General features: G+C 38.7%; 1 protein-coding gene and 1 long non-coding RNA gene across 3 annotated transcripts in view; one reads left to right on the top strand and one right to left on the bottom strand.

Annotated features, from left to right (window-relative positions):
• Ttc21b (tetratricopeptide repeat domain 21B) overlaps nucleotides 1-21,504 on the top strand; it is a 63,293-nt gene that overhangs the window by 17,141 nt on the left and 24,648 nt on the right. For both annotated transcript variants that reach the window (XM_048425829.3, XM_048425828.3), the window contains exons 8-18: nucleotides 1,232-1,330; nucleotides 2,511-2,703; nucleotides 3,119-3,216; nucleotides 3,548-3,748; nucleotides 7,162-7,291; nucleotides 9,319-9,476; nucleotides 11,385-11,606; nucleotides 12,172-12,410; nucleotides 13,992-14,064; nucleotides 14,604-14,714; nucleotides 15,432-15,570. In XM_048425829.3, the coding sequence (XP_048281786.2) occupies nucleotides 1,232-1,330; nucleotides 2,511-2,703; nucleotides 3,119-3,216; nucleotides 3,548-3,748; nucleotides 7,162-7,291; nucleotides 9,319-9,476; nucleotides 11,385-11,606; nucleotides 12,172-12,410; nucleotides 13,992-14,064; nucleotides 14,604-14,714; nucleotides 15,432-15,570 (1,663 nt within the window). The remainder of the gene's footprint in view (nucleotides 1-1,231; nucleotides 1,331-2,510; nucleotides 2,704-3,118; nucleotides 3,217-3,547; nucleotides 3,749-7,161; nucleotides 7,292-9,318; nucleotides 9,477-11,384; nucleotides 11,607-12,171; nucleotides 12,411-13,991; nucleotides 14,065-14,603; nucleotides 14,715-15,431; nucleotides 15,571-21,504) is intronic.
• The window catches only part of LOC146890419 (uncharacterized), a 59,893-nt gene continuing 40,436 nt past the window's right edge, over nucleotides 2,048-21,504 (bottom strand). Inside the window, exon 3 of the long non-coding RNA XR_014998826.2 lies at nucleotides 2,048-7,439. This is a non-coding gene — a long non-coding RNA (uncharacterized LOC146890419). The remainder of the gene's footprint in view (nucleotides 7,440-21,504) is intronic.

Genomic DNA, 21,504 nt, shown 5'->3' with positions numbered 1-21,504 from the left:
CTCCAAAATGATTTCAGATTAAGTAGAGTATATGTATTTTTTTGTAAGATGCCAGTACATAGCATTGTCTTGAGCATAGATATACAAAGTAGAATTCGCAGTATGTTTGCAATTTAATTGAATTTGCATGAGTTAGATGAGCTCAGGAACTATGATAAATAATTTTTGCTGTTGTTTCTGGTTTATGAACTGGGATTGGTATGTAAAATAAATAAAGATTGTTTTGAAAAAAGTAAAATAAATTATTTATCCTAACTACTTTCATGATTTTTATATTTTAGGAACCATTTCAAATATAAACTAGGCTATCTGTGTAGTTCAAAAGTTCATGTAACATTTTATCATTCCAACAGCCTTTGTAACATGACTTCATTAAGAAGAGAGTTTGGTTTGTACATTTGTTGAATAACTGTGGCTATCTTCACCCATCCAAAAGCTCTATTCAGTGATGGTTATTTACAAGAAATAATTTTGTATGATTACTGGAGCTTTAAAAAAAATGACTGGAGCTTCAATTTTTTTTTTTATTTTTAAGTCATCCTATAATATATAAGATTCCATGGGGAGACATGAGGAAATAGCATGTAAAGTGCTTTCTACACAAGCATGAGGGCTTGAGTTTGGATCCCCAGGTATTGCTAGCACTGGGGAGACAGACACTGGAGGATATCTGGAGCTCGCTTAGCAACTGTTCTTGCAGAATTGATAAGCCACAGATTCAGTAAGAGACCCTGTCTCAAGAGTAAGAGACTAATAGACAGCCTCTATATACACACATGTTCATATAACCTGGTGCACACACAAACATTTGCTCATGCACAGACCACCTTACATACACACACACACACACACACACACACACACACACACATGCATACCACACAGGAGATACTAGAGGGCTGGAGAGATGGCTCAGCGGTGACAGATGCTCCTGTACTGCTGTACTCAGTGGTACTTGTTGCTCTTGCAAGAAACTGGATTCAGTTCCCAGCACCCCTGTGCTGCTCACAACCGTCTGTGTTCCAGGGGATCTCACACCCTCTTCCGGCTTCCACAGGCAGCAGGCACATACATGGTGTGTACACAGACAAGCAGGCACTCACACGTACATGTAAAATAAAAGTAAATCATTAAAAATATATCAGTAATAGTATATTAGAGCATATATTCATGTAATAGATTATTTTTTTCTTAGTTTATTTTAAGGGTAATACTGTTTACTTTGTTTTAGGCTGCTTCCAAGCTGGAAAATTTAGCAAATGCTCTGGATGTCGTGGAACCACAGAATGCTCAACTGTTTTATAAGATTACAATAGCCTTCAGCAGAACCGTAAGACTGCCTCCACGCCAGGCCCCAGTCTCTAAGAGTTTGCAGTTAGCCAGTGGGTAAAGCACTGAGGAACATATGGTCTTGGATGAAATCAGTGGGATCCCAAGGAAGGAGACTCAGGAGATTGCGAAGGACTATGTGGAGGGGTCCTGGAGATGAGAGTACCTGCCATACAAAGAGAGTGCGGTGGATTAGGGATGTTCTGTGCTTTTGTTTTCTGTTATAAACCCTTTGGGGAAGTTAGTGAATTGCAGAGTGTTTCAATAGAGGAAAAGGCCAGTGTCTTGATTTTGTTGTTGTTGCTACAGTAACAGCATATTTCTGTTAGCATTCTGTAAAGGCAAAATGATAGGGCTGGATCCAGCAGAAGAGTAAAGGCGGCAGCAGGAATTAGAGGTTTGAACAGTTCAGTGAACTAGCAAAAAATATATGGAAGAAAATAACTTAAGTAAAGGATTATCTAACTTGAAAGAAAAAATTAAGGATATTAATTGCTAAACTTTAGAAATTATCTTATTTTAAAACATGTAGGATGTATGAAATTTAGAGAAAGAAAAAATTTAAGTGTATAAATACAGTATGTTCCTTTTTTATTTGTGTTACTACCAGACATTTTTTCATTGTTTTTTAGAACACTTATAGAATTGCTTAAGTTTATTGAAATATTTAGAGGAGTATTTTACTCTTAAAAGTGGGTTTGTCCAATAGTTATTTAACAACATTGGTGTCAAAAAATTGGGGGTTAAGCTTATTCTAGAAATATGAAAGCCATATTCCTTTTCAAATATTTTTTGCTCTTGGTACAGATTGTCTTTAAGGGGAGAGGGTTTATTTCTTAATTATGCACATAGATTTAGAAACCTTAATATAAAGATTTTCCTGTCTAATGTGTAAAAGGATCATGAAAATCATTGTTTTCATGCTGCAAGATCATACGTGATAAGATGGTGATGTTGTTAAATTAAAATATACAACTAGTGATGGGCCATACACTCCTCCTTGATGCAGTATCTAGAAGACAGGAAGCCCGTTCCCTTCTTAATAATCTTTAGTCCCTTTCCTTCCATCCTGTGCACTTCAGGCTACATTTAATGTAGAGAAGCGTAGTGTTTGTTTTGAGCACTGCTAGGCTTCTTGTCTGGATTTGTTTTGTTTTGTTCTTATTTTGTTTTCTTTTCAGTGTGGACGTAATCAACTCATTCTTCAAAAAGTTCAAGGCTTCCTAGAGAAAGCATTTAGTTTAACCCCGCAGCAAGCAGAAATTGCTACAGAGCTCGGCTACCAAATGATTCTGCAAGACAAAGTTAAGGAGGCCTGGAAGTGGTACAGGACCGCCATGACCCTGAACGAAAGCAACATCTCTGCAGTCACGGGTATGCTATTGCTTAGATGGCTTCCTCCGGGGAAACCTGCTTGAAGGGCCAGTCCACTGGAGGAGAGAGAGAGAGAGAGAGAGAGAGAGAGAGAGAGAGAGAGAGAGAGAGAGAGAGAGAGAGAGAATATACTAATTATACAGCTTCTTCTATACACAAGAGGCTGTTATGTATCTTTAAAAATATCAATTTACGTCACAAATACTATCTTGAAAGAATGGATTTCATTTGGTTGCTTCTATCAAGTTATGAATTGTGTGGTAAAAGATGTTACTTACTCCCTGGCTACTGAGTTTTGCCTCCGCCCCTGCTGTGTTCTTATTTTAGTTTTTTTCAGTCTCAAGCAAGATTGCTATGGAGGAAGAAAATGTTTTAGTTGGTTGGAATACGCCTTGACTGCTTTTGTCTGATTTAGGACTCATCCGATGTCAGCTCCTGGAAGGGCAGATGCAGGATGCAGCTCAGCAGCTGGAGTTCTTCAGTGAGCTGCAGCAGTCAATGGGGAAGTCCGCGGTAAGGCGCTTTCTCAGATGGCGGTCACCGCTGCTGTGATGAGCCGAGAACTAAATGAACTAAAGGACAGTTCAGCCGCAGCTCTAGACGGTGAAGAAGGGGTCACTTCATGTGCGACTGCATTTGTCAGTTTTCCGCCGTGCAAGTGGACTTTAAATGATTTTCTCAGTGATCTTAAAATTCCATTTAGCTAATACTTAGGTTTAATGATTTCATATCAAAGGTTTAAATAATTTCTTACAAATAAAACCTCATGTATATTTGAAATCTAAACAGAAATAAATGACTTTATAGCCAAATGGAATAGCTGTGAAATACACTTATTTTTCAGGAATTAATGTATTTGCATGCAGTTCTTGCTACAAAGAAAGATAATCGACAGGAGGAAGTTATAAATCTGTTAAACGATGTTGTGAATACTCACTTGTCACACCTAGAAGATTTACCTCTTGGAATACAGTATTTTGAGAAGCTCAATCCTGACTTCTTACTAGAAGTTGTTACTGAATATCTGAATTTCTGTCCGATTCAGGTAGGTAATTCTGCCCCTCATCTCCTACGCTGCAAGGCTAACAAGTTCTTTTTGCTGTGTTCAACTATATCTGTACCTGTAATTAGCATTCGTAATTGTGTTAACTGAAATCATTTTAAATACATCTTTATAGAAATGATTGCTACCAAATAATGACAGTAATGATTTGTAAAAACTTATTTAAAATTTTTTAAAATCCTAAAACTCTCAGTTTTTGAAGTATTAAAGGAGCTCAATGTTCATGCTTGCTTCATATTTGGATCTGATTGATCATGCCAAGTGCAATCTCACCTTAGGCAAACTCAAAACTGGAGTTATTTTTATTAGACCAATGAAGCCGTTTCCCACATGAAATCAAACTCTACTTTATGCTAAAAGTGGACGATTGATTATTCTTTCTGTTCCTTGGAATGACATAGAGAGCATCTAGTTATTTAGTCAAAAAATTAATCATTTCTCTTCATAAAGTAGATGATTAGCTTTGGATTAGATCCTTCTTGTGTGTGACGTTCCCCTTCTTGTTCTGTATGAATGCAGGTGAGTCATTGCCTTTTTTTATACCTACAGAGTTAACAGTTAACAATACTTTAATCTATTACTCATGCCTTTGGGTTCCAGAGTAGGACTCCTCATCGCTCTTGACATTCTGTATTCTAGGTTCACACTCCAATTACCATACTCCTTTTAGCTCTTGTCATCTGTTTTATATGGAACCTGATTGTTAGTCACCATCTGCTTGATTTAGCTTGGAGATACTGGTGGTCTTTTGGAAGCATTAGCAATTTTGAGTAGTAACCCTAGAAACCCATGTGCCCTACCTGGGAATGCATTCCAGCATGGCACGCATTCATTAGACAGAGTCCCTCGGTATTGGCAGTAATTGCAAATAACCTATCTTCTTGTATTCAGCTCTTATTTCAACGTAGAGTTTTTCAGATAACTCTACCCAATACACACTGCCAAAATCAAAGTTATTATTTGATTTTACAAATAATAAAAATTTACAGCCTTAGATGACAGGTGACCAATGAAAATAAGAAAGATGGGCTTCCCTTGGGGAGCTTCGCAGAGTGTTTATTAGCGTGTCATTTGCCAGGCCTTTGGATCCTTTTAAAACTGTGCTCTTCCAGAACCATACTTGATGATTAACTCAGACTAATTGAGATTAGTCTCCTATGTCAGCATCCGCCCAAGTTGCTTAGAAGGTTGAATGCATATTTCAGTGTTTCTTCAGCACCTAGGCTTCTTTCTGCAGAGGTTTTATAACACATGCAGCACACTGTGTGGAGCTGGGGAAATATGCTTGGAGAAAAATAACTCTTGCCCCAAAGGACATATTTTAAGAGGATGTAGATAGACCTTAAGAAGACTGGATATAGTAGAGTGTGCTTCAAGGAAACAGCAGAACAGGGAGAGGGGATGACAATTCATATGAAAGGCTCGGAGTAAGCCTTAGGGAAAGAAGAGTTGAAGGTGACCGATTGAAACAGCCGGTTTCAGCAAAGGGAACAGCTGATAAAGATACCCACAGGACACCAGGGATGAGTGTGACTGGACTGGGAGTGGGAGGGGAGAAATCATGGGTGAGACTATCACAGGGGAGACAAGGACAGACAAGGCTTCTATCCTTGAGGACTTCAGAGGATTTGATAATTGTGCTAAGAGTGAAACAAACCATAGTTAGTTCACAAAATGATATATTCCTTGGTAGTTAGATCTCTAATCCAATTACACATCCTGTTTTTCTCATAATGCAGTTTTTATCCGCATGTTATAACTTGGTCAGTTTACATGGGAACATTCCAGAAAGGCAACACTGGCCACAGATCTACCTCTTCTTCGTTCATTGGCCTCTTTCACACTCGGTTTTGTTAGGTTTCTAACCTAACAAGTATAATCTCAAAAATTGTCTTTAGTCTTCTGTTTTTAATATTTGATTGTATAGGAAACCCTAGTAATAGTGATGGCTGTTTTATTTGGATGAAGTTGCCCACACCTATAATTCTAGCTCTTAAGTAGCAGAGGTGACAGAATTGTGAGATTGAGGCCAGCCTGGGTTGGATAGTGAGGCCCAGTCTCAAAATATAACAAACAACATAGAATAGAAGAAAAAAATGAGAGTTGTTCTCAGTATTACTTAACAGGTGGCAAGGTGACTTTTTTTTTTCCAAAACAGGATTACTTTTTAGCCCTGACTGCCCTAGAACTCACTATGTAGACCAAGCTGGCCTTGAACTCACAGATTCGCCTGCCTCTGCCTCCTGAGTGCTGGGATTAAAGGTGTGTGCCACCACCTCCCGTGACTAGGTGACTATTAGATACTTAGCATCATTTTTACTTTAACTATTTCTCTGGGGCGAAAGTGTTATTGCTATAAGAAAAATACACAATAAAAGCAACTTAAGGAGGGAAGGGAGGAAGGAGGGAAGGGAGGGAAGGAAAGAGGAAAGGAGGGAGGAAGGAGTAAAGGAGGGGGAGAGGGAGGAAAGAAACGTGGGCATATTTTGGCTCACGGTTTGTGGGTGTAGTCCAACATGATGGAGACGGTGTGGCAGCAGGAATGTGAGGTGAATGTTTACATTGTGTCCAGTCAGGAAGCAGAGAGATGAATGTGGTGCTCAACTCCTTTTTCCTTTGTATTTGGTCCAGGAGTCCGGTTCATAGGATGGACTCAGCCACACTTAGAGTGGAACAGTCACTATCAACCATCACAACAGTTTTAAAGAATTAGCTTAGTTTCAATTCAAAGAAGCATAAAATTCTGAACTTGAAGATACATAAAGTCCCATAAAAGCAGCAGCACTGGGTGGGAAGGCACTGTAGGGCGTCTGCTGTGGGGATTTGAAGAGGTGAGGCAGTAGGCTTATTTCAAGTATCTTCTTGAGAACAAGCTCTGTGCCTCAGCATAGGACAGGAAGTGTGGCGCCTTACTGTCAGCCATGCGGCCCTTATTCAGAGGAATCTTCTGTAAAGGAGGACAGGCACTGACCGGAAGGATGCAGCCGATGGTACATCAGGTGAAGAGGATGGGGGGAGCATCGTTCAGGGCAAGGAAGCAGCAGCAGTGAAGCAACGCAGGGCATTTAACCAAGAAATGGCTCTCCTTTTTTTTCAACATATGTTTCTTTGAAAAATTTTGATCTGATAACTGCTTTCATGTGTTATCAAAATATTAATTACATAACAATGCCTAATTTCTAACTGCCCAACCCACTATTTGCACAGTATATTCATAGATGAACTAGGAAGATAATTTCATATTTGTCCAATTATATAGCAAAGGTAGTGTGAAAAAGTAAGAGAAATGTTATTAAAATACCACTTTCTTCTAGTTACACTAAAATGAATGTATGTCTGATCAAGGCTAAATGCAGTTATGAACTCAGGAAACTGCTCTGATTTGCTTTGTTTAGCCTGCAGGTCCCGGGCAACCTCTCTCTCCAGTTCTCAGACATTGTTCTTCAGTCTTGGAGACGATTATAAGGAGTGTCCCAGGTCTTCCGCAAGCTGTCTTCTTGATGGCCAAAGTGAAGTATTTGTCAGGTGATATATACCTTAGTTCTTAAAGTAACTGAGGAGTTTGGTCGTGGTGTTGGCAGTGACAGATGTAAATGGGTCCTGTACTCCACTTCAGGGGCACAGTCACGTGCAGTACGTATTGTGTCTGTGAATATGTGTGTTTCCTCTGAAACTGAAACAAAAATGCAAAACCTGTTATCTTAGATCATTTCACCCCTGTGTTCATACAAGTGACCCCAATTAATTATTACTAATCTTTCTTAAACAGTTTTCACTTGAAAACCTAATAGCAAGTAAGAGAGGCCATCCAAATATTAAAAATATATTGGGGGAATAAATAGAAACATTAAGGTATAGGATGTGTATGCTTTAGTGGACCAAGGGCATACTGGAAACTCAATGCAGACCCTTATATGAAGCCTCAGTTTCTTAGAATCTCTTGCAGTAGCAGCTGCTAAGAGTGAAACCACATTCTAGAGAGAGTAGTAGTTCACATCACTGGCACTGCACACGAAGGCCTTTCTCAACCCCTTACCTCTATTATTGTAACAGTATGTTGGGGTTGGGGCTACAGACTGATATAACCACTCTGTTTTGAGTCTAGCACCACTGACACACTTAAGTTTATCAGGCTTAGGGTTCTCATCTCCTTTTGCCGTCGTAGTTCTAGGCATTAGGCGTTACAGGAACAAAGATCCCACAGTTATTGCTTTTGCTGATGGTTGGTTGCCAGACTTTGACAATGTGTTTAGTAAATCATTGTGTTGTCTCCCAATAATCTGTCCATTAATTTTCTACCTCTGAGGGGACAGTGGGTACCGTGAAGTTTCTGTAGGCTGAGTTCTTGTGAACTAGAAAACTGAATTCATCCCTGTTTTTTTTTTTTCTGTAGATAGCAGGAAGTTTATTTAAACAGAAAATAATGTAGGACCCTTTTTCCCCCCATTCTTAGAAGGCTGGATGGGAAGTGGGCTTTGTTATATCTAGTTAAAGACAGTATTTGGGAACAGTAAATATGAGTGTGTATGGACTGCATCCCAAGGCAGCTGCAGCACCTAGAGTCAATGCTGAAGATGTTGTGCAGAGCCTCTGACAGCTCCGTCTTCCAGCCCAAGATTAAATTTACCATTCTTGCACATTAATCTTAACCAATGCTTTAAAATTAAGTGGATGTTGTAAGACTTCCAGATACATAGCAGATGTTTTCCAAAATATTTGATATTTCAGTTGGTGTTTAAAGTCATTTTAATCTGTGTCATGCTTTAAGATTTTCAGGAATGTGTCATTGGCCTTGTTCCTATTTTACATACAGTCATGTAAAATAGGAAAGATTTAGAATGTGTCCTCTTCGTGAGTGTAAGTGATACCCCAGGATCCTAGGTTTATAAATGCATGTGTCTTTGTCACTTTTCTATTGCTATGATAAAACAGCAAGAGCCAGGCAGTTTATACAAGAAATGGTTTACGTGGCCTTACGGGTCCAGAGGATCCGATTCCGTTATGGTCGGGGAGTATGACAGCAAGTGCAGGCGCGGTGGCTGGAGCAAGAGGCTGGGATCAGTCTCCACATGCAAGCCTGAAGCCCAGAATGTGAGCCAGAAGGCGAGTGAGGTTAAGAACTCAGCCCACCCCCCAGTAATGCATTTCCTCCAGCAAGGCCATCGTTTCTAAACCTCCACAAACAGTATCGCCTACTGGCCACCAAGGGTTCAAATGCTCAAGCCTCTGGGAGACAATTGTCATAGAAATGACGACAGTCTCAAAACCCCTTTTAATGCAATCATGACAACATTTTTTAGAAGGAAAATGAAGGCAGATTCCTAGTCCTGCCAGTAATGATGGGGACCAACTGGCATCCTTTATGTTTTCCCTGGTTTACTGTGACCTGCTGTGGGCCTGACATATAGGCCTGTCTTTCAGGTGACTCCAGATGGAGCCATGGCTTCAGGAACAGAGGAGTTCAACAGCAGAACCATAGCTGCTTATAACCTGGTCCTGTCTGGGGTTCTGCTCTGAACTCGCCAGCCTCACTGGTGCTGTTCTCCCCCCAGGTGACACTGAAGCCGCGTACAACAACCTGCAGCATTGCCTGGAGCGCAGCCCGTCTCACGCAGAGGCCCACCTGCTGATGGCACAGGTGTATTTGTCTCAAGAAAAAGTCAACCTGTGTTCTCAGGCCCTGGAACTTTGTCTGAGCTATAATTTTAACGTAAGTATTCCAGATGAAAATGGTTAAGACATACATGCTCCCTGAACTTTTAATGAATGTATACATGTTCGGTTGGTTTACGTGTGAATCTAAAATGTTTTGCCAATTAATAGCTTAATAGAATTTTGAAATTACAAGAAATGGGAGAAAAAGTTCAGGGGTGTTTGATAAAGATGAAAAACAGTGTGAATTGCCCCAACACAACCACCACAATGTCAATCTACTTAGGCAGTGGGAACCTGTAATACTCGCTACTTAAGAGACTGGAGACCAGGAGCCTCTAGGCCAGCCTGGACAATATGGAAAAACTATCAAAGCACACACACACCCCAAATCAATAAAATAAATTTGTATGAATTTGGTAATTAATGATTAAGAATCAACTTCTAGACTTTGTATCTATCTCTAAGCCTCAGGGGTTTTTTTGGATAATTTATTGAGTAAGTACTTGTTACAGTGAGAATTAAATAAATATAGCAATTAGTATATATACAATAATTGTGAACCATGGAGAATTGTGCAAGTATTTTTATGGATAAGGTTAGTAATTGTTGCTGTCCATTTTTTTTTGAACTTTGCTTTTCTTTCTTTTTTTTTTTTCGTACCTTTTCTGCTTTTTTTTTAGAGGTAGTATCTTTCTTTATAGGTCAGACTGGCCTGGAATTCACCTTGTAGACCAGGCTGTCCACAAACTCACAGCAGTCCTCCTGCCTCAGCCTCCTCAGTCCTAGGAGTACAGGTGAGAACCACCACACCCTCCTCAAGCTGTTTTCTCATAATCTCTTTTTAAGACTCATCATCAAATAATACACATTAATTTTCAAAATGAGTATTATGTGGTTTGCAGCTGTAAAGACACTTCTTACTATCCATGAGATTTCAGTTATTTTTCCTGAATGCTTTCAGCACTATTTAAGACTCGTAGAAGAAGCATCAAACTGGTGGTTCACTCCATTATCATGGGAAAACCATTAAATGAGCTGGAGAATTCAGATTCTAAGTCAGAGTCCAGAGCTAGTCCTGCTTTTCCTTGGGACAATAGATCTCTCAATGGAGGAGCATCGGTGCTGTGCCCATGCCCTGTGCATCGGTCTCTGGATGAGGAGTAAGGTGTGAGTTCCATTCAGCTCCCCAGGTACACGGCCTCTCGCCGCTGGAGGACTAAGGCTCCTTCGTTCTTTGGCGGCTTCCACCCCACCACTCTGGTAGCCGTCTCCTTTGGCTTCTCTTCATCTTCTCTGTCAGCCCCTTCTGTGGTCTCTGTGTACTGTTTACAGCTGCCGTCCAAGTGGAAGATTCTTTACTTTGTGTTTAGGGGTAGTATGAAAAGGGAAGGCCAATGTTTAAGGAAAGCACCTTTGTATTAAAAGTACCTTTTAACATACTATTAAAAGTAAAACTTAGTATTAAAAGTAAAAATAATAGAAATGTAGATTTTTTTTTCCAGGAATCTAAGAGATCTATCACTACTAGAGGAGCCTCAAATAAAGATACCCCTTTACTGAAAATTCAAATTTTGGGATGTAATTGTTAGCCTGTAAAAAAAAAAAATCAGTTGTTCAACCTCTTAGACATCAGAAGGATGCTAGAGTCGCAGTTTCCCTGAACATTAGAGTTAGCATGATTAGGCTTCTACATGGTTGGTTCAGATGTACAGTATTTAGGTCTGGTTAATTTTAGTATGAGAGGGTTTTTTTTTTCTCTTTTTTAATTTACAAATCCTTTCTAATAAAAATTTTAATTTAAATTTATGATGAGGAAGTGAAAAAGTAAAAAGTCAGAAATAGACATTGTGGACATGGTCACAAATGAGCTATGCTCAGGAATCCTATATCATATTTGGTGGGTTGTTAATTCTGTTTTGCCATTGTGTGCTCTCCAGAGAATCATTGCTAATTTTTTCCTCAGGTGAGAGAATATCCATTATATCATTTAATCAAAGCACAGTCACAGAAGAAAATGGGAGAGGTAGCAGAAGCAATTAAAACTCTGCACATGGCAATGAACCTACCAGGAATGAGGAAAAGTAGAGCCTCCTCAAAGTCAAAGCACAGAACTGAGGTTGATGCCAGCCATCGATTATCAATCTTTCTTGAGTTGGTAGAGGTTCACCGCTTAAATGGAGAACAGGTAAGTTAGCTCAGATTGGAGTTGTGTGTGTGCGTGTGTGTGTGTGTGTGTACTACTTCCCTAATCTCCTGTGTAATATGTAATACATAGATATGTAGTTCTATTTGAAAAACTTTCTACATATATGTATATAATATATATATATAATATTTATGCATATATTTAGCAACAAACTTCTTCCTTAGTTTTCAGTAAAACATGTGCATTCTGCAAGTGCCTGGAAGTTAAATGTAATTTGCCTGGATGACTTTTCCAGTGTGTCTGCCTTGTTGACCACCATGAAATAAAGCCATGTAATTTATGATTCTCTTCTGGAATAGTAGTGACTCTGTATAGCAACTGCTGTCATCCTGGTTGTAAGAAAATAATCACTTGACTAATATTTATAACCTCTACTGGTTTTGGTCTCCTTACACTTATAGACTTTACGTAAAAATCTATCACTTTATTTTTGTAAATACCATGAATGTACTGACATCTATTAGTCATTGTGTTTAGGTAGATGAGTTTCCTCTCTGGGGTAATTTGTTTTGAAGGAATCTTTAATTTTTTTTTTTCTTTACAGCACGAGGCAGCCAAGGTTTTGCAAGATGCCATCCATGAGTTTTCTGGAACGTGTGAAGAATTACGTGTCACTATTGCTAATGCAGACCTGGCTCTGGCTCAAGGAGACACAGAGCGTGCATTAAGCATGCTTCGGAATGTCACAACCGAACAGCCTTATTTTACGGAGGCCAAAGAAAAAATGGCAGATATTTACCTGAAGCACAGGAAAGAGAAAATGTTATATATCACCTGTTACAGGTAAGTAGTTACTGGGAACCTTTCCCTTCTGAAACAAACCCTCTCATTTACACTCTATTTTTTTTCACGTCATATATTCTTTATAGGTCTTTCCTTGGAGGTGGTCCCCTTCTTCCTTCTGTACATGACGTCTCTCGCCAAAGAATTTATCCTAAAACAGAACTACGGTTGCTCCTCTATATGGCCTGTAGTTTCTTAAATACCCTCATCAAATGGTCCTTCTAGCTCTGACTCCTTTGTTTAGAGAAAGAAAAAAAAAACAACAAGAGTTAGATACACCCTAATAGCAACATGTTATAGCACCGGTCCAAGGCGCAGACAGGCGTATTTAATGCTTGGCGTATCTATTGGAGAAGAGGAAAATTGTAAGTGAGTATGCGCCAAACTCTAGTGGCCAGTACCTATAATAGCCTTGTCATACTGAGGCCCTAAGCATTACTGGGACATACCTACATACATGTTGCTGTTCTTTGCCACAAACCAAACAGTAGCCACACAGACATACTGTGTGTGACTGAGTAAGCGGACCGAGTCAGTCTTTGCTCATCGGCATATCCTGTGATCTAACCAGACACTACTCGAATGCTTGGTAAGAAGTATTCAGAGAAATCCGCACCTTCTGTTGGTGAGGAGTTCAAGGGTCAGAATCATGTTTCTATACTATTCCTATGAGAGCCCAGTATGATGACTTGTAGCACTCAGCAGTCTGAGGCAGGAGGATTGCTGTGAGTTTGAGAGCAGCCTGCACTATGTAAGAGTTTCAGGTCAGTGAGGTTGTATAGCAAGACTCTTATCTCCAAAAACAGAACAGAGAGCAAAAGGTTTCGTTTCTTTCGGATGTGCTGCGATGTGATAATGAAAAACATGGTTTGGTTTCAGGAAAATCTGGTGGATTAGCTAGGGGCATGTACTGTTTTGTTTTGTTTTTTTAACTGGCTCTTTGCAGCCCATTCCCTATGGAGGGATACCTTGCTCAGACTAGATACAGGAGGAAGGCCTCGGTCCTGCCTCAGTGGACATGAACTACTAGCATCATCTATAAAGTTGAACTAATAGTTAGCTTTATCTAGTAACAGCTAGATAAGATATGCTTAAAGCTGAGCAGCAAGCCAGGTGCACACTTGTCATTGGAGCACTTGGGGGAAGGGTGAAGCCGGAAGATTGCAGGAATCTAATTGCTGCAATTAAGTAAACAGCAGATACCGAAGCAGAAGACTTGGTATTTGAGGTAATTCGTCTAATAATTTTTACCTTGAAGAGGAGAGCTCAGGTGGTATAGGAGGACAGTACAGTGTATTCCTCCTGCTAAGGAATCCCTCTAGACAATGGGAGCCTGTCTGTTCACTGTCTACCTTTACTCTCCTCCGTGCATGTCAGAAAATGGAAAGAGCCAAGGAAAAGTACATTTGATATAGCAGAAAATGTATGCATGTAGAGTGTGTGGTTTTTAGCAAGCTAGCAATGCTGGCAATATTCTGAAGGCTGCTGTACACTTGAGGTACATGAGCCAACATTATAGCTAACAGGTTTGTAAATCTTACCAGCATTCAATATGCTAAGTAGAGCTGGTCTAATTTCCAGAGAAATTGCTGAAAGAATACCAAGCCCCCGGTCCTTTCTGCTCCTTGGTGATGCCTACATGAACATTCAAGAGGTAAAATTTCTAATTCTACTTAACTCAAATTAAAAAAAAACACACACAACATGTGGAACTCTATAATTAGTTTAACTTTCTATTAAAAGGAATTTGACTTTAATATCATGTTTAATCATCATGTTTAATATTTGAGTTCTAGTGATTGCAATAAAAGTTTAGCTTCCACAATGTTTTCCACATAGAGACTTAGCTCAGCAATCATCTTATCTGCAGTAGATATGTTGCTAGGAGATCGTCTGGAGTTTCCTCTAAACAGGAAGATGGAGAGGGAGCTTCTGACAGTTATGGTGACTGGCGGGAAATGCAGAGTTGCTATATCAAAGAGTGTGGTCACTGTGGGTCTGCCGGCAGTGATGAATAGCCGGCCTACTTTCTGTCTTCCATCTAGAATTATCTAGTTTTATGTCCTGCACTATATACTGGGTTAAAACAAAAGTATTCCAGGTTGGAAGGGGCTAACTTATGAAAATGTTGCTCTTTAATGGATCCAATTAAGTTGTTTGTTAATGTCTGTCATTTGTGTCTGACAATGTTAGCCCGAAGAAGCCATAGTGGCCTATGAGCAAGCATTAAATCAGAACCCGAAAGATGGAACACTGGCAAGAAAAATTGGGAAAGCACTTGTCAAAACTCACAATTACTCAAAGGTAATTGCTTCACAGTGCCAGTACATCTGCTGGACCAAGTTGATCCCGATCTGCTGAGGGGAGTCTTCAGCAGCAGCCAATTTCTGCATCTTCGCTGATGCTGAGCTCCACATCCGTGTGTGCAAACTGGTATTGGTGTCGTGTCAGATTTTCTCAGAGACGTCTTTTCTTCAGTGCTGTATTTTATGGAGATTGTTTTGACCTTAGCATTTCTTTAAGCTTCTTTTCAGTCTTTGCAACCAAATAATGGTCATAAAGTCACTGATATCACATTTCCTTTATCATATAAGGTAGCATAACCATTTTCCTTTTGGCTGTACCAGTTTGGTCAAACTGTATGCTTCAAGGAGTTTGTCTTTTTGTTTCTAATAGGGATAAAGTGCTTTTTTTGGTGTATTCTTGTACTATTCCTGGTCATTGTTAAGTATAAATGTACACCAACTCGGAAAGCAAATGACTTTAGGAAGACTTACTGACCTCTAGAATAATCTCTAAACATTTTGCCAACTATTGTTCATTTTTTCCTTTATTTAAAAATTTAAATTTAAGCATTAAAAATGTTGGTTGCTATATGATCTGTGATTCTCTAAGAAATGCATAGATATGTGCCTAAAATTCTTTCTATGTTATTTCTGGTTATCAGTATGCCTTATGCCTGGGATGCATGAAAGTTCTTTGCTTTCTTAAGACCTGACTGAAAGGACTTACTTTCTCTAGGCAATCACCTATTACGAAGCGGCTCTGAAGAGTGGGCAGCAGAATTGCCTTTGCTATGATCTGGCTGAGCTCCTACTAAGGCTGAAGTTGTACGAGAAAGCAGAGAAAGTTCTCCAGCATTCTCTAGCTCATGAACCTGGTATGAAAGTCATTCTTATTGGAAAAAGTTTGCTTGAAAAATCTGATCTCTTTATTTTTCTAATACATAATTATATATTCATTTTCTTGATATTTTTACATGTGTTTGGTAATATGAATTCACATGTATTTTTATTCTTCAGAACTCAACTCTGCCAAATGGGTGTGTTTTAAATTTAATAAAATATAGTTCATTGTGTTATACTAGAACTTAATTATATACAAATTACTGGTATTTAAGCACATCAACACTTTTATAATCTTGACCTTATAAAATTATTAATTTTTTAAAGAATTCAGGCATCTTGCGAGGTTGTCGAGATAGCTCCATTGCTAACATGCTTCCTTGAAGACCTGGGTTTGGATCCCTAGCACTGATATTTCAAAAAAAAAATTAAGAAGCTCATCATCTTGCGAATGTAATCTTAGAAACGGAGAGGCAGAGACAGTGGTGCAATTTGAAAAAAGCTGCACATGAGAGAATGATGCCATGTTACAGAACTCAGGTGGGGGGGATTTTTATTGGGGAAAAGTGAATGGGAAAAGGGCAGAGGGAGAGGCGAGACCGGCCGCTGGGAACAGGAATAGCAGAAGAGAAGAGAGAAAGACACAGAGAAACAGACAGGCAGACAGAGAGAAAGAGGGAGAGTTGGGAGGTGGGCAGAGCCTTTATTAAAGGGAACGTAGTGAATGTTTACAGGAGGTGCTCTTAGTGGCTACAGCTAAGGACGTATACCCCAAGGTCAGGCCATACAGATGCCTGAATACACACATACAGGATTCGTATTTGATACTGGCAAGATACTGTGACCAAGTTATCCAGCTCCATGTTCTGTGAGGCCCTATCTCAAAGGTAGGATGAAGAATGGTCCTGACGGACTATGGCCACTACATGATACACACATGCACATATACAAACACATGAACAAAAAAATGCAGGTATTAAAAGTATAGTAATGTATAAATCAGCCTCTATCCAAACATTCTGCTTATCCTCATAACTTTCCATATAGGTAGAAGGTGATTAACTGTATATTCTCTATGCATTTGTTTGTGTTGCTTTATAAATGTGGTCATTGTGATTTTCCTTTTCAAAGAATGTATTATCTATTCAGCTATTTTCTGTATACAATGTGAGGAAATATATGTTGGTACCACTACATGCATGCCATTTGATCACATAGTGTTAATGTTTTATAACTTGGTAATATTTTTAACTTTACTGGTATTGAGCATTTGTTTTCCCACATTGGCAGCATAAAACGTAACAATTAATATACTTACATCTTAATCCTTGAAGTATACTTGCTTTTTAAATTGTTTAAATTTGTTTACTCTTTGGGTTTATAATATGTGTTGTGGGTGTGCTCTCATGGCATTGGGTAGGTGTTAAGGTCAGAGAACAACTTGGTGAAGTATGTCCCAGGGTTTGAACTGTTTGTCAGACATGGGAGCAGCCATATTTATCACTGAACAAACTTTTCAAGTCCTTGCTTGCATTTCTTTTTTCTATTGTTTTTATTGAGCTATATATTTTTCTCTACTCCCCTCTCTTCCTTTCCCTCTACTTCTACCCTCTCCCATGATCCCCATGCTCCCAATTTACTTAGGAGAGCTTGTCTTTTTCTACATCCCATGTAGTTTAGATCCATGTATGTCTCTCTTAGGGTACTCATTGGTGTCTAGGTTCTCTGGGATTGTAAATTGTAGGTTGGTTTTCTTTGCTGTATGTCTAAAAGTCACTTATGAGTATGTACATATTATATGTATCTTTCTGGGTCTGGGTTACCTCACTCAATATGATATTTTCTAGATCCATCCATGTGCCCTCAAATTTCACGTTGTCATTTTATTCCACTGTGTAGTACTCCATTGTGTAAATGTACCACATTTTCTTTATCCATCCTTCCATTGAGGGGCATTTAGGTTGTTTACAGGTTCTGGCTATGACAAACAGTGCTGCTATAAACATAGTTGAGCACATATCTTTGTGGTACAATTGAGCATCCTTTGAGTATATACCCAAAAGTGGTATTGCTGGGTCTTGAGGTAGGTTGTTTCCTAATTTTCTGAGAAATCGCCAATGGCGACTGTATGAGTTTGCACTCCCACCAGCAATGGAGGAGGGTTCCATTTACCCCACCTCCTCTACAGCTTAAGCTGTCATCAGTGTTTTTGATCTTGGTCATTCTGACAAGTGTAAGATGGAATCTCAGAGTTGTTTTAGTTTGCATTTCTCTGATGGCTAAGGATGTAGAGCATTTCCTTAAGTGTCTTTCAGCCACTTTAGATTCATCTGTTGAGACTTCTGTTTAGGTCTGTACCCCATTTTTTATTGGATTATGAACAATTTCTTATATTTTGAAGATCAGCCATGTGGGGTCAGTGAAGATCTTTTCCTGTTCTGTAGGCTGACATGTTGTCTTGTTGACCATGTCCTTTGCTTTACAGCTTCTCAGTTTCAGGAGATCCCACTCATTCATTGTTTCTCTTGGTGTCTGTGTTACTTGGGTTATATTTAGGAAGTGATCTCCTAAGTCAGTGCATTCACGTGTACTTCCCACTTTCTGTTCTATGAGATTCAGTGTGAGGTCTTTGATCTATTTGTACTTGAGTTTTGTGCATGGTGATAGATATGTATCTATTTTCATTCTTCTAAATGTTGATACCCAGTTATGCCAGCACCATTTGTTGAATATGCTTTTTTCCATTTCATATGTTTTGCTTCTTTGTCAAAAATTAAGTATTTGTAGGTATGTGGATTGATATCCACATCTTTGATTCATTTCCATTGGTCCTCCTGTCTGTTTTTATGCCAATACTTGTCTGTTTTCAGTACTGTAGCTCTATAGTAGAATCAAGGATTGTTATACCTCCAGAAGTTCTTTTATTGTACAAAATCATTTTGACTATCCTGGGTTTTTTGTTTTTTCATATGAATTTGAGTATTGTTCTTTTGAGATCTGTGAAATATGTTGCTGGGATTTTGATGGGCATTGATTGCATTGAATTTGATTTTAGTAAAATTGTCATTTTTTACTATGTTATTTCTGTCTACCCAAGAGCATGGGAAATCTTTCCATTTTCTGGTGTCTTCTTCAATTTCTTCTTTCAAAGATTTAAAGTGCTTGTCCTACAGGTCTTTCCCTTGTTTGGTTAGAGTTACTTCAAGGTATTTTATGTTATTTGTGGCTATTGTGAAGGGTGATGCTTCTCTGATTTCTTTTTCAACCCATTTATCATCTGTATGATGATCTTTTTTGAGTAAATCCTGTATCCTTCTACATCAGTGAAGGTGTTTGTGAGTTGTAGACGTTACTTGGTAGAATTTTGGGGATCATTTATATAAAATATCATGTTATTAGCAAATAGTGAGAGTTTGACTTCATTTCTGATTTATATCCCCTTGATCTTCTTTTGTTCTTATTGCTCTAGCTAGAATCTCAAATAGATTTGGAGAGAGTGGACAACCTTGTCTTGTTCCTGATTTCAATGGGATCACTTTGAGTTTCTCTCCATTTAATTTGATGTTAGCTATTGGTTTGCTGTATATTGCCTTTATTATATTTAGGTATGTTTCTTGTATCCCTGCTCTCTCCAAATCCTTTATCATGAAAGGATGTTGTATTTTGTTGAAGGCTTTTTCAGCATCTAATGAGATGATCATGTGTTTTTTTTTTCAGTTTGTTTATATGATGGATTACATTGTCTGATGTTTGTATGTTGAATCATCCTTGCATCTCTGGGATGAAGCCTACTTGGTCATGGTGGACAATTTTTCTGATGTGTTCTTGGATTTGGTTTGCCAATATTTTATTGAGTATTTTTGCATCAATGTTCATGAATGAGATTATTCTGTAATTCTCATTCTTAGTAGTGTCTTTGCGTGGTTTGAGTATCAGGGTAATTGTAGCCTTATAAAAAGAGTTTGGCAATGCTCCTTCTGATTCTATTGTTTGAACAATTTGAGAAGTATTGGTATTAGTTTTTCTTTGAAAATCTTATAGAATTCTACACTGAAACCATCCTTGTTTATATTTCTTAAGAATAAGGTGATAGGAAAACATTGGGGCATACAGGTTTCTTTCCAGTATTTTCACATTGCCCTTTTACAAATGTACAAGTTTATTTTTTGAGACTTTAATTTTTTTAGTAAAATATCTCAGACTTTAAAGAGTGCCAAAGTAAGTAAAACCCTTGCTTTCTCCCACTCACCAGAGAAAACTCCAATTAGCCACCTGCCTGTTTTCCTACGCTGGCCTACTTCCATCTCTGTTCTGATGTATCCACAGTTACAGTTGACATTCTGGAATCCAAAGACCCAGCCAACCATGGGTCATAAATATTTCAAAGAAAAGTTGTTCCTGTTCTAAACATGTAGAGACATTTTTTGTCATTATTTCCTAACTAGCATAGTCAACAAGCTATTTATATAACACTTACACTATGTTGAATGTCATTAGTAGTACAGTGGTGATTTAAGTGAATCGAGGATACATCGTGTTATGTGCAAATACTGCATCATTTATATATGGATTTAGGCATTGACTGGAAGTATTCGAAACCAGTCCTCTGAGTACTGAGGAATGGCTGTGCACAGTATACTATGGTATATGTATTTATGGTGTATATGTGATTCTATAGTGTTGAGTTAAATCACTATACTGCCTAGGTACTGTTTATCATTTGACAATAAAACATTACCCTGCTTTTAACTTGCACCTCTTTGATGACTGAGATTAATCTTTCTGTTTATGGATCACAATCTGTATTTAATACGTCTTCTTTGTCCTTAATCCAATTTTTCTGGTAGATGGTCTTGTTGGGACTGGTGTTTTTTGGCATTTGTTGGGTTTTTTTGTTGTTGTTTGTTTGTTTGTTTGTTTTACCAAGTTTATTTGTTGTGCCTTACCATATATTGTATCTAACCATATTTCTTCTTTGGTTTTCAAGTTATTTATTCTTTGGAAAAGCTTTTCTAATCATTTTGTAAAAGTTTTATGATATTACCTGGCCTTTTTGTCTTTATTTTTGAATTAAGGACTTTATGTTATATATAATTTTTTCTTTATCATCTTTAAAATGGATAGTCAATCTTAATTTAGTTGTTTTTTTCCAATGCCACCTTTAGTTCATAATAAATCACATATATGTTACTCTATAGCAAACTTTAATTGCATTCCATTGATTTTTCTTTTGCTAACACCATGTATGCTCACATCTGTAAGAGAAATCTACCCTAAGCTCTCTAATACTTCCAAATGGCCTTAGTTTAGTTTTAATGAGGTTGACCCATAAATCCTCCCAATTAGGGATACATTTACTGTGCGATTCCTTACTCATGCCAAACAGTGTACATTGGTCGGCCAGATATCACTATTAAATACAAAAGGGCCTAAGGTTATAGGGAAAAATAGAAATATGTATTTTTTACTTACAAAAGTTTATTAATTTATAAAAGTTTCCATTTCCACCCCTCCTCCCAACACCCTCCCACTCCCCCTACTCCCTCTCCTCCTCCCTCTCCATCCCTAAGAGCAGTCAGGGTTTCCTGCCCTGTGGGAAGTTCAAGTTCCTCCCCCCTCCCTCCAGGTCCAGGAAGGTGAGCATCCAAACAGACTGGATCCCAAAAATCCCGTATATGCAGAGGAAACAAGTCCCAGTGTCATTGTCAATGGCTTCTCAGAAAGACGCTGTGCTCCGGTGTGATCCGTGTGATCTGGTTTGATCACATGTTCGTTCAGTCCCAGTCCAACTGGCCTTTGTGAACTCTCAGTAGATCAGTCCCCTTGTATCAGTGGGTGAACGCACTCCTAATGGTCCTGCCTTTCTTGTTCATGTTCTCCCTCCTTCTGCTCCTCATTTAGACCTTGGGGGCTCAGTCCAGTGCTCCAATGTGGGTCTCTGTCTCTAACTGTGTTGTGTTTATGTAGTA

Source organism: Myodes glareolus, chromosome 21, assembly GCF_982192425.1.
Source record: "Myodes glareolus chromosome 21, mMyoGla1.1, whole genome shotgun sequence".
NCBI classification, from domain to species: Eukaryota; Metazoa; Chordata; class Mammalia; order Rodentia; family Cricetidae; genus Myodes; species Myodes glareolus.
The sequence above is the reverse complement of the archived record's forward strand: the minus strand, read 5'-3'. Positions and strand labels throughout refer to the sequence as shown.